Source organism: Cetorhinus maximus, chromosome 14 (genome assembly GCF_964194155.1).
Source record: "Cetorhinus maximus chromosome 14, sCetMax3.hap1.1, whole genome shotgun sequence".
Classification (NCBI taxonomy): Eukaryota; Metazoa; Chordata; class Chondrichthyes; order Lamniformes; family Cetorhinidae; genus Cetorhinus; species Cetorhinus maximus.
The window spans coordinates 26,008,163-26,022,050 of NC_135892.1; the positions used below are offsets into that span (position 1 = coordinate 26,008,163).

At 41.4% G+C, this 13,888-nt stretch overlaps 1 protein-coding gene across 1 annotated transcript in view; it reads left to right on the forward strand.

Moving 5' to 3' along the window:
* Nucleotides 1–480: 480 nt before the first annotated feature.
* The window catches only part of LOC144689543 (uncharacterized protein C6orf118-like), a 43,707-nt gene continuing 30,299 nt past the window's right edge, over nucleotides 481–13,888 (forward strand). The window contains exons 1-2 of the mRNA XM_078556710.1: nucleotides 481–1,326; nucleotides 5,452–5,574. Coding sequence (XP_078412836.1) covers nucleotides 613–1,326; nucleotides 5,452–5,574 — 837 coding nt within the window. The 5' untranslated portion in view covers nucleotides 481–612. The remainder of the gene's footprint in view (nucleotides 1,327–5,451; nucleotides 5,575–13,888) is intronic.

Genomic DNA, 13,888 nt, shown 5'->3' on the forward strand with positions numbered 1-13,888 from the left:
ACCCCTTCCCCTTTTCTTCCTTTCCTATATTTCCTGAATGTCTTGTATCCAGGAGTATTTAATACCTAGTCCTGCCCTTCTTTGAGGCACAATATCATATTTCGATGTGGCAATCTACGCCTGTAACTCACCAATCTTTTTTACCAAAGGGATCAAGTCTGTGTTTAATTCTCTGAATGACTGCATCAGAAATAGACCAATAGTTCAGTAGCAGTAATTGAGGCTGATTATTCATTGGTTCTGGGATCTTACTGAGAAATGAGAAAATATAACCTTTAAGGAGCGTAGTTAGGTATTAACCTCTGATTTATTTAGTTACCAGAAATTGTCAACTTTTTATTGGTTGTGACTGCTTAAAAATAGCCTGTTAGAAACAAATGAATTAGAGGGAATGTGTGTTTTGGAACTATTTGCTATTGACTGACACTGTTATAAATAAGTGTAAGCATGGATAGAGGAACAAAAGTTAAATTCTCTCATAATGAAAAGTGCGCTAGGAAAATTGCTGTGAATAGATGATCTGCAGGCTGGACACTTGAAAAATATACAGTTTCCACATCAGGTTGTTAATTTATTTTTTCTAAATTTTTCAGGCTTTGCTTCACTGAAACAATGAAATCCATGAAGAATAAATCTAGCGAATATTCTGACCCACAGAAAAAAACACTCCGACAGCTCCTCCATGAGTTAGAAAAATCTCAGAAGGCTGACATTTTTTCCTACAGCTTTGGACATTTAAATCATAGGAACCTGAATAAAATATCAACGCATCAGGATGCCTCAGTGACTTGGAAGAGTGCAAAGAAGCCCTCTCCTTTTAAGAAAGAAAAACTTTGCAGGTCTGTTCAGCGGTCAAGTGATGCCAAAGTAAAGAAAATGACTGACGCATTTGTAGACTTCAGCCTGATGACTAGCATGGTTCCAACACTACCTACAATTTACAGCCCTGGCCTCAATTATCTTGACCAAAGAAGTGCCAAAGCTTCTCAGGATATCTCAGATGACTCAACGATCCCACAAACCAAGGCATGCTCCAGATCCCCACACACTGAGGCACAAAAGCTACCAGATCACTTTGTCAAAGAGGAATTGGAGCTATTTAACCTCATGCTCGTGAAGCCTAAGCCATGGAAGTGTGCAAGATCTCACACTGGCCACGACCAGAGCCAGTTCGTTGAGTCTTACTTGGCTGGGCTGACGAGGAAGGACCAATTCACTAAGCTACTTGAATTCGAGAAAAAATTCCTGATGACGGAAGACCTTCTTGAGAGGGAGGCAATGTCTGGTTACAAAGCAGTAGCAAAACATGAGTGGAAGCTAAGCCATGTAAGGGACGGTAACATTTTGTGAGGTGTACTGTGATGTCTACAACCATAACTGAAGATCAAAATTGGGGCTGGGGTGTGTGGGAGTGGTGGGTGCAGGCAAGAAAAAGTTTTGTGTTGAGGGCTGTGGCAATTCCATACCTCTCAACGAAGGTACTTATTTGTAATTAAACATATTTGTTTTGTTGAAAGTGAATTTACACCAGTGTAGGGTGTTTTCTTTGTACCTTGGTGGAAATGCAGACAGATTCTATTTTATTAATGCATGTTACTTTCCTATTCTCTCCTTGAGGATACAGCTCAATTTTTTAGATGCACCTTTTAAAATGTTACATTATCTACCTCCGAAAGGAATTGTTCTGACTTTGAAAAAGATTTAGCAATCACATAGACTGAGGATATTGCCATCATCCAAAGGAGTAAAAAAAATTGGGCATACTTTCCCCTTCAGTATTTTGCAGTTCAAGTGTTCTTATTGTCACAGATGCTTTAAAAGGTGTTTCTCCAAAGTCACCTGTGACTGTGTGTGTATTTTACCCTTGGAGTGAGTAATTCAGTTTAAAAATAACCCAGCAGCAAAGCCTTTTTACTAAAAAAAGGAAAAGGTTACTTTATTTCACACTATTGCTCTGGAAGTTACCTAAGAAGAGATACTCACTAACACATGCACACACAAAATTAGTTACAGAAGAAAATAAAAACAATACTTATAAAAATTGGATTGGTTCAGTCTCTCTCTTTTTCAGTGCAGGCCTGATATATTTGAAGTCGAGATGTTGCGTTGTCTGAAATTAAGGTCTTGAAGCTGCAATGGCTTCCACTGTCAAATTGCCAGAGGTTGTGTTAACAGGCAGCTTAGTAAATAGAGTCAGGTAGTGGGGAGAGAGGAGTTTCCTTAGTTCTCTTTCAAGGATTTGCGGTGTGGCCCTTTTTTAGGCTGTTTAAATAGAGCAGTTTGATGGCTGTGCTTGTTGCTCCCTCTCTTTCTCTGTTGAATTCTTGTTTGCTTCTCTGAAGATATTAGAAGATGGTTCTCTCACCTTCCTGCCCTTTTCAAGGTTTTTTGCAAGAGCTAAGATGGGCACTGTTATCATGTGATTTGTACAAGATGCCAAGTCATTTCCCAAATAAGGCATTGACACTTCAAACAGCCCATCTCCCACCTGTGGTTCTTAGCTTTCGTCCCAGCCAAGACACAATTTACCTTCCTACAATGACATGTCAGCGAAATTTTGTTATCTTCTGGATGAGACCAAAGTGAACCATGATTAAATTAAGGATTGTCTTTTACCCTTTCGAAGGAGGTGATGCAGTCTGGAATTTGCAATTCTGTCTGGTAGCTTGGATCATTTTGAAACAGTCCTAAAACTCAGTCCAAAGTTTCTTTAAAATGTGACTCAGAACAGATTTTCTAAAATTTGTAATGTCATAACTATGCACTGTAACATTTGTCCTCCCTTTGGGAAAAAAATGAAATTCCATCTTCATTCTTTACATGTCTTCTTCTTAAGAAACAAAAGATAAAAGAAACACATACACTCGATATGCGTTTAAACTGTTAAAAGTTGGGGGATGGTTTGCCCAGTTTCCCCTGCTGTCTTTTTCCTTGGGATCTACCTCTGTCCCTTGCATCTCCCTTTTATCCCTTCATTGCTGAAATGAACTACTCGATCCAGCTCTGTTGTGATTCAGTGGCTTGAGAGTCAGTTCGTAGTTCTCAGCCAGAACTACGGCTGCCCTTGCTAAAGAAACCCTTTGTTCCTTGAGGTGCATTTTTATATTTTAGGGGAGGAAAGTTTTAAACTCCTCTAACAGTACCCATTCCCTTATTGTAGGTACATTCTATTTTTAAAGTGTGGAACCTCCAGTTGAACACGATATGTTTAATCATTTCGAATTCCAAATAAGTCTGTGTGGGTTTCTTGGGGAATTTTGGAATTGCTGATGATAGGCCTCTGGGGCCAACTCGTAAGCACTAAGAATTGCGGCTTTGGGTATCTTCGTAATTAATTGTTACTTCAGGGGACAGTTTGGAATAGATTTCCTGTATCTTGCCTAATAGTTGACCCTGTTTCGTGAGTGTTCCCAATTCTTGTGTCCAATGTAGCTTATCAACTACTTACTTGAAAGTGACAAAAAACGATTTTGCATTTCCCTCTTCAAACTTGGGAACAAATTTGGAGAATTTTAAAGTCTCAAAACCTGTTTCTGGGTTACAGTGATTTGGATTGTTACTAGACAGAGTGAGATTTTTCCAGAGCAGACTCAAGCTGTCTGAGGTCTCTCTTTTTCTGTGCCTGCAACCCCATCTCCAATTGTTGGAATGGGAAATCCTTTCTTTCTCTTGGGCTTCCCTCTCTTTTTCTCTTTCCTGAAACTCCAGCTGTATTCTCAGCTTATCCAGCTGTATTTTTGCTATAGTAACCTGGTCTGGTTCCAGATCTGCCACTTCTACCTGTTCCGACTCTGAACTGAGTCCCAAATATTTGGGCAACACCTTGAAAAACTCTGTGCCTTATTGGGTATTTTAAGCCCTATCTGTTTAGCTATGGCATTTAAGCTGATCTATGTTTAAGGACGCTAACTTTTTGCACATTATGACCTCCTGTTCTATAAACATCTGTGCATCAAAACTAGCCATCTTAACTTCTGCTGTTAGTTTTCAAAAAGCTCGCTGCTGTAGATTCTCATATGATTTCAAACAATTTTGACACTTTTTTACACCTTCTACTTCCAATTTCTTTAAATGGCAAATTTTTGGCTGGCTTGCAAATGGATTCAATGCCAGACCTGAACCCCCAATTGTCACAGACACTTTAAAAGATCCTCAAAGTTGCCAGTGAGCATTGTGTTTAGTTCTCTTTCAAGGAACTGTGGTGTGGCCCTTTTTTAGACTAATGATTACAGCATTTCAATGGCCGTGCTTGTTGGTCCCTCTCTCCATGTTGAGCTCTTGTTTGCTTCTCTGAAGACATTGCAAGATGGTTCTCTCAGCTTCCTGCCCTTTTCAAGGCTTTTTGCAGGAGCTAAGATGGCTGCTGTTATCATGTGATCTGTACAAAATGCCAAGTCATCTCCCAAATAAGGCATCAACATTTCTCCCACCTCTGGTTCTTGTGGCTCTTAATTTTTCTCCTGGACAAGGCACAATTTACATTCTTGCAATGAGGCATCAACATAACTTTGTTATCTCCTGGATGAGACCACAATGAATCATAATTAAATTAAGGAATGCCGTTGGGCGCCTCAGAAGAGGAAATGCAGTCTGAAATCCATAATTCTGTTTGCAGCTTGGAGCCATTTTGAAACAGACTTTAAACTCTGTCCAAGGCTTTTTTTAAATGCGACCTTAACAGTTTTTCTAAAAATTTGTAATATCGTAACTGCGCACCATAATATCATGATTTTCCTTTGTGCTGCTCTAGGTTTTGCTGAAAGGTCATTAGCCTGAAACATTAACTCTGTTTCTCTCTGCATGGATTTGATCTACTGAGTATTTTTAGCATTCTTGCAGCTGGTGCAACTTGATTGAGCTGGAAGAGCCTCTAATTCAAGGTAGATTATGGGAAATTGATGAAAAATTTTGACAATTAAATTATAAATAAGCATCATAAAAAATCTCGAAGCTCCTTTTGATGTGTGTTAGGAGAATGGAGGACTTGAACTGTTTTGAATGCAAAACAATGAACCAATAAATGTCTATTTCCACTTCTGGTATGGGAGATGACCAAGACCAGTTAATGATGGGGGTAGATAAAGAACAAAGCGGGTAGCGGACATAATGGAAAGGATCTGGCCACACGGAATACATTTCTAAGGTCAAAGCAAAGAGTTTGGTATCCCATATAGGTATATAAGCAGGTAGAATAAATGATAAAGAATGTAAATTTCTACATTCCTGCCTCTTAGCAACTTTGCTTTCATTGGAAAATAAGCTTTGATTTAGTTTTGTCTATGCTGTCTCTTCCAGTTGCTCAAAGTTTATTTCAACAACTTAAGTGTTCAAACCCCTATACCTACATCAACCTGTTTGTGTCATTGTGTCCTTGTGAAACAAATGTCCTTGTTTCTCTTACAACTGAGCTCAGCTCTTATCAGTGATTTCTTTCTTAAATTACAAAATTAGGAGCTGCTGAAGATAGACCATCTCCCTGGACCAAACTTGAGACGTCTTCAGGTTTTCAGTGATGTGTTTGAGGACGTCTGTCAAGACTCAACAATATTTTGTGAAATCTTGAGAGAAATCAAGGTAATTTTAAGTAATGCACAAAAAAAACACATTGGGCAGTATTTGTTGTTAGTACTATGTGAAAGTTAGAAATGAGTACAGAGAATCTTATAATTTTACTGCATTGATGGGGCCAAATGCCCTATTTTCTCCATCTGAAGGAGCTATCTTCTTAGTCCCCTTTGCCTGTATTGTTATAAATGCTCTTTTAAAAAATTTGCTTGCTCCCTTTTAAATATTAATATGAATTTTTCTTCCACCACTGTTTCTGGTAGGCCATACCAAGTCATAACAACCTCTACATTTGAATATTAATGTTCTCCAAACCTGACTTTGCCCCTCTGGCTATGATCCTAAAATGATGCCCTCTAGTTACTAACCATGCATTCATAATGTGGCCAAACGGGTTGATTACTAATCTGTAAATCCTTCCAATACACCTATGACAGGGACATGAAAGTGGGGGTCTCCTGATCAGCCATGTTTGATGTAGAGTGGTGCACCTCAAGCTATAGCCTCAAGCAACAGGCCAGTGACCTGTTCCAGGAAATATTAGCTATGGAAACAGATGTAAGCACATGCTTTGTTAGCCTCATATGTCACTAGGTGTGGGAAGGGAACTAAGAAGTAGTTACTAACCAGTGGAAGTAGTTTTTTCTATTTATTTCAACACAATCTTTTATAATTTTGAATCTCTCTATCAGATCTTCATGTAACCTTCTTAGTTTAAAGCGAACAGACAATCAGCTTCTCTAAACTCTCCATGATCAAACAACAACAGCTTATATTTATATAGCACCATTAACATAGCAAAACATCCCAAGGTGCTTTATAGGAGTGCTATCAAACAAAATTTGACTCTGAGCCACATAAGGAAATATTGGGGAGAGAGACGAGGGGGAATGACTAAAAGCTTGATCAGAGAGATAGCTTTCAATGGGTGTTTCAAAGGAGGAAGGAGAAGTAGAGAGGTTTAGGGGGAGAATTTCAGATTTTAGGTCCTTGGCTACCCCCCACAGCCACCAATGGTGGTGTGATAAAAATTCAAGGTGCTCAAGAGGCCAGGATTAGAGGCATGCAGCTATCTTGGTGGGTTGTAAGGCTGGAGGTGATTATAGAAAGGGAAGGGAAGGGGCTTTGAAAACAAGGATGAAAATTTTGCAAATTGAAGCATTTCTTATGTGGGAACCAATGTAGATGAGGTGTGATAGGTCATCAGAACTTGGTTCAAGTCAGGACATGGGCAGCAAAGGATGAACATAAGTTTATGGAGGGTAGAACATGGGAGGCCAGCCAGGAGTGCAGTCTTGAGAATACAAAGGATGAGTGTTTCGGCAGCAGATGAGCTGAGGCAGGGGCAGAGTCTGAAGGTGTTAAGGTTTTGAAATAAGCGGTCTTAGTAATGGTGTGGATGCGTGGCCTGAACCTTATCTCTGGGTCAAATATGACACCAAAGTTGCAAACTGTCTGGTTCAGCTTCAGACAGTTACCTGTGAAAGGGGGAGGGTTGGACTCGGTTGCTGGGGATTGGAGTTTGTGGCAAAGATTGAAGGCAATGACTTCAGTCTTCACAATATTTAGCTGAAGGAAATTTCTGTTTATCCAGTACTGGATGTCAGACAAGCAGTCTGACGACCTAGAGACAAAGAAGCTTTTGAGAGAGGTAATGGTGAGGTGGAGCTGGATTTCAGCAGCATACTTGTGGAAACTTGCACTGTGTTTTTGGATATGTTGCTAATGGGCAGAATGTAGATGAGAAATAGGAGGGAGCCAAGTATAGATCCTTTGGGTATACCAGGGTTAATGGTGCAGGAACGGGGAGAGAAACCATTGGATTTGATTTTCTAGCAATTCTGGACATATAGAATGGAACCAAGTGAGCATGGTCCCACCCAGTTGGATGACAGTGGAAAGGCATCAGAGGAGGATCATGTGTCAAAAGCTGCATATAGGTCAAGGATGACGAGGATGGATATGTGACCTATCTCATTGTGACATGAGATGTCATTTGTGACTTTGATAAGAGGCACTTTGATGATGTGGCAGGGCAGGAATTTGAATTGGATTGAAATATGGAGTTGCAGGAAAGATGGACTTGGGAGGGAAAACCTTCCACCTTTTAAAAAAAAAAATTCCTTATCTGAACCCCTAACACTCTGTGCTGCTCTTTTAAAAATGTTACCACAGTACATATATTTTGTTTCTCATAAATGTCACATTTTGTACTTCCTCACAAATTCCATTTGAAAGCCAATCTTACATGATTGGATGTAAAGTTCCTTTCTATTATTAACCTTTCCTCCCTTTGTTTTCAATACCATGCCAAATACCATTGACATTCATCACACCGCTGATAAATATACCATGTGTGTGGTTATATCATGGCAGTAAAATGTATCCGTGAGTAAATATCACATTTTATACATTCATCTTTTTCACAAACCCTTTAAGGATGATGCAACACTTGAACACTTATTGATGGAGACATTATAAAGGAATTTCAACAAAGTTTCAAAGATTGGTAACTAATAGTTTTTGTGTTTATGGTCAAGAATGTATGGAAGAAAGAACAGTCATTCAAAAATATTTTCTCTTGAGGCCATTTTATAGTTCTTTTTTAACTTTTAAGTCGCACTGTTGGACCAAGTATATATATATGTTGCCTCTGTTTCAAATATCTGCGCCATTACATCTACTTGATCTATATATGTTTACCTCTGTTAGGTGATTAAATAAGTTGTGCAAGTCTATTTTGGTAAAGTGTACACTGTCTGTTGGAAGGAGTGAGTTAGATGAGCTGAATGACTGTTCTTTCTTCCATACATTCTTGACCATAAACACAAAAGCTATTAGTTACCAATCTTTGAAACTTTGTTGAAATTCCTTTATAATGTCTCCATCAATAACTGTTCAAGTGTTGCATCATCTTTAAAGGGTTTGTGAAAAAGATGAATGTATAAAATGTGAAGCTGCCATTTGAGAGATGGTAATCCCTTTTTTATTGCCGTGGATTCACTTGCTTTTCAAACAATGCATACAATCATGCATATAAATGGACTTTAGCGATTTTACTGAAAACAGCTCATAATAGCCCCATTCATTATAATTAAATCTGCATGCAGTCCCTGTAGGTGGAATCGAGTCTGTTCTGAAAGGGTCTAATTTATCCTAATCAGGACACTGCTAACTACAAACTGCCTGTTGTTACAATCTCGGTAGAGACAAGTAACATATTTTTAAAGTAGACAAAATTTGAAATCTCAGTGACTTACTAAGGGAATGAAGCCACAAAGTTCCATCGTTGAAAACAGAAGAACTTTTACTTTACCAGAGTCAGCAAAGTAAACGTTAAATACTACCTGTCCTATCAATACTAAATACTATCTATCCTATACGCTAACATCCAGAATAAACATGGATTAATAGGCAAATTGTGGTTGAATATAAACTATAAATTGCACATTAAAGGGCTGATACAACTATGAGAGATCTTACTAATTGGCTCAGCAGTCCACTCAGATTTTCATGATTACAGTGAGTCACAAAGTCCTTCAAACTCTGTCTTCCTCACAAGGACTTTCAGCTCCGATCCTCCTACAGCTAGTCTGATTCCCAGCCAACAGCAACGCACAGCCAACCCAAGTTCCATAGACACGGTCTTCACCGCAAATGGCACACATCTGCAAAAACCTATACAAATCGGGGCTGGATTTTCGCCATGATAGAGAGGCTCTCCGTCACGGTGAAAATCCTGGAAATGCCGAAAATGCTAAGCCCTGCCCCCGAACCCAGCAGTTGCCATCTTCGTGGGGGGTCTGGAGTCAGGCTGGTGTTCGCGTATGCACGATTCACAGAGGTAGCTGGCCATTTAAATCACCAACTGCCTCCACTGGATTGGGATTTTGGAAGAACAGGAGCGTGGAATCCAGGCTGCGCAGATTAGAATAGGTGAGAGGAGGTTTGAACTTGGTGGATTCTTATGGATAGCCAGGGGGTACCCCTTTGGAGAGGTAAGGTACATCTTTGGATAGGGTGCCAGGATACCTTTGGGTGAGGTAAGGCACCCTTTGGGTTTGTTAAAAGTGAACATTGTTATGATCCCAGCTGATGTTACTACTAGACAAGCTTGATCCCAGGGTGGAACCTGGCCTGATAGATCCTAACTTTTTTTTTGTTTAGATACGTGGAGAGTAGCTACTGAACAGAGTCACATGAATCAGCTGATGAACTTTTAACAAAAGAATAAAACATTTAAGAAAAGATGAACGGTATTACAATACTCCTTCACCCACAACCATACCTTTACAAATATATACAGATTTGTAAGGATAGCCCAAGTTACAAAAGCTATCTTATACTCTAATGTTCACAGTAAGTACACAGTCCATGTAGACTAATAGGTGACCTGTAGTCAGATACACCACACTCTGAAACTAAGTGACAGATGCCACCCCAGACACATGCTATGGATCTCTCCTCAGCTCCACCCAGACACTTGTAACACCATCAGCCAACGAGTCTCTTTGAATTCTGTCTTTCACAGGAAAGTTTCCAATTTCCACTCTCCAAGAACTTGCTTTGGAACCTTCTCCCAAACCGTTGCTTTCTCTCAGGCACCTTCCACAAGGGTTCACCTCCAGAGTTTTGAACACTCCTTCCAATGTTCCACTCCCTTGGATCGCCATGTGCATTCAAACTTCCTTCCACGCACTCTCTCTCTCAAATGCTCAGTCGTGCCAACAGTACACCATTGCTTCATATGCCCATAGTAAAGAGCTACAGACCTTCAGCTATCTCTTTGGATCTTCCAACTTCTCACAAGCTGTTTTTGCTTTAAACCTGCTTCCTGAAGCTTTTCTTCCTTTAAGGCTGAAGCTTGGACCCTTCATCTGCTCCTCACTCTTAACTTCACTTAACAAGCTCTTTTCCAGGTTCCTGTCCTTTCCTTGACTAGAAGGTCTTCTGGGGACTTTCTCCTGGTCCACTCCCCTGGATTTTGTGGACATTTCTTTTTTAGCTTGGAACCTGCTATCTGTCCCTGGCACCTTCTTCCAACTGGATTCAAGCTGCTGTTTTTTTTCTCTCTCACTGTGTGGGTGGGTCTTCCTCTCTGGACCCCTGTTGCTAGGCAACAGCACAGGTTTTTTCTACCCTTGTGTTTCCTTTAATTTCTCCCCAAGAGTCGTAAAACTCATTAGAAACACAGATATACGAACAGTTTTAGACCTGCTGTCTCCCACAGAAATAAAACTAAACCCCAGGTTTCACCTTTTAAAGTGAAACTAAAACTCAACTTGACCTTTTCTTAACACACCCATACGGAAATACAAATCAAACTTAAACTTTAAAGCTAAAACTCATTCCTAACACCCACAAATACAAATATAACTTACTTAAATCATTTCTATTTCCTAAAAACATGGTATGCATTTTTTACACGCAAACTAATTGGAACTGCCCGCTGTCGAGGAAGTTGGCATAGGGGTTATTGGGACCGAGGAGGGGTGGATAGGGGACATGGGTTGGCATAAAGGTTATGGGGTCATGGGGTTGGTTGGGGGGCATGTGTTGGCATGGATGTGGCATAGAGTGTGTGAGAGTGGTGGGGGTGAAGGTTGGTGGAATGTTTTTTGTTTTATTGTTATTTTGCATTTATTTAAACACCGTACTTGCGCCCAACCGCCCAGCACACCCGGCAGCCTACGCATTCACTCTGGGGTCGCCAGCCCTGACTTGTTTGCCGCCCATAACTGTACCCACCCCCACCCCCCAGCCCCTTGCACTCCTGACTGAAAATCCCACCTGTAAATGGACATTTTTAAAGGTCGGGTTCGACGAGCTGGGAAATCTCCTGCCTCGGCAAACCCAATCCAGGAACGAAAGCCTGGGTCTCTCTGGACGGTTAGATTCATCAATGTTACTTTCAAGTAACAGAAACAGCCGCAACAACATAGTCTCTTTGTTATTCTCAGCTTGTGGATCTAGTCTCTTCTTGAGTCTTCAACTTGTCTGTTCTGCATCAGTAGACTCAACAACTGCTGCATAGCTTGCACAGATCTGTCCTTTTATATTTTTCAACAATGTTTAGTTTTGATTTCCCACCCTCAGCTTGCTCCTGATTCCTTAGAGACTAGAGACAGTTTTTTTTCTGCTTTCCTTTCAGTTCAGCTTCTGTTTAAAAGTAAGGCCTGCCTCAAAAACGTACAAATTGAATTTAAAAATATAGATTCCCTCACACTGTAATTTTAATAGTTGTATGAAGGAATACCTTTCCATGAAGTCTCATGGCATCAGGTCAAACATGGGCAAGGAAACCTCTTGATGATTGCCACATCCCGCTCCCCCATCAGCTGATGAATCAGTGCTCCTCCATATTGAACCCACTTTGAGGAAGCATTGAGGGTGGAAAAGGTGCAGAATATACTCTGGGTGGGGGACCTCAATGTCCATCACCAAGTGTGGCTTGGTAGCACCACTACAGACCGAGCTGGCTGAGTCCTAAAGGACATAGCTGCTAGACTGAGTCTGGCAGGCGGTGAGGGAACCAACAAGAGGGGAAAACGTACTTGCCCTCATCCTCACCAACCTATCTGCTGCAGGTGCATCTGTCCATGACAGTATTGGTAGGAGTCTTCACATTGAGAATACCCTCCATCATGTTGTGTGGCACTGCCACCATGCCAATTGGGACAGATTTCAAACAGATCTAGCAATTCAAGACTGACCAACCATGAGGTGCCATGGGTCATCAGCAGAAGCAGAATTGTATTCAACCACAATCTGTAACCTCATGGCCCGCCATATCCTCCACTTTACCATTACCACCAAGCCATGGGATCAAGCCTGGCTCAATGAAGAGTGCAGGAGGGAGGGCATGAGGTGTCAACCTGGTGAAGCTACAGCACAGGACTACTTGTGTGCCAAGCAGAATAAGCAGCAAGCAATAGACAGAGCTAAACGATTCTGCAACCAATGGATCAGATCCAAGCTCTGCAGTCCTGCCATATCCAGCTGTGAATGGTGGTGGACAATTAAACAACTCACTTGAGGAACAGGCTCCACAAACATCCCCGCCCTCAATGATGAGGGAGCCCAGCACATCAGTACAAAAAAGAAGGCTGAAGCACTTGCGACAGTCTTCAACCAGAAGTGCTGATTGGATGATCCATCTCGGCCTCCTCTGGAGGCCCCCAGCATTACAGATGCCAGTCTTCAGCCAATTCGATTCACTCTACATGATAGCAAGAAATGGCTGAGGGCACTGGATACTGCAAAGGCTGTGGGCCTTGACAGTATTCCGGCAATAGTACTGAAAACTTGTGCTCCAGAAGTAGCTGCACCCTTAGCCAAGCTGTTCCAGTACGGTTACAACACTGGCATCTACCCAGCAATGTGGAAAATTGCTCAGGTATTTCCTGTCCACAAAAAGCAGGAGAAATCCAACCCGGCCAATTACTGCCTCATCAGTCTATTATGGATCATCAGAAAAGCGATGGAAGAGGTTATCAACAGTGCTATCCAGCAGCACTTGCTTAGTAATAACCTGCTAACTAATGCTCACATTGGGTTCCACTAGGGCCACTCAGCTCCTGACCTCATAAAGACTTGGTTCGACCATGAACAAAAGAGCTGAACTCCAGATGCGAGGTGAAATTGACTGTCCTTGATATCAAGGCAGCATTTGACTGAGTGTGGCATCAAGGAGCCCGAGCAAAACTGGAGTCAATGGGAATCAGGGGAAGACTCTCAGCTGGTAGGAGTCATACCTAGCGCAAGGAGGATGGTTGTGATTGTTGGAGGTCAGTCATCTCAGTTCCAGGACTTCACTGCAGGAGCTCCTCAGGGTAGTGTCCTAGGCCTACCAGTCTTTGGGATGTATGGCCTACATAGGCGCATCAAAGACATTCTGTGGGATAATGCCTACCCTGATCAGATTTCATGCTGTATACCCACAACATCATGAACCGGCCTAAGGCCATCACTTTCAGCCCTGAAAAGTGCCCAGTCTACCTCAGATTACCATGGAAGGTCAAGGTATTTCAAAATTTGACCAACAGGTGAAGCTAGCTGTTTCACGCTGCTGCTATGCAGTAGCAACACGAGTGGTATTCACCACTAAAAAGATGTTGCCGTCAAGCCAAAAAGATGTTCTGCCTATCACAGAAATGATGTATGAATTTCAGTGCCAGTGTGATGCTAGGTATGTAGGTCATGCATCCCAAAGACTGGCGGATCATATCAAACAGCATGTCCCTTCCGCTGTTTGCAACAGGCAAGGTACTGACCGTACCCAACCAACCCATGCTTGCAAAACTCAAAACACAGTGTTGAACAT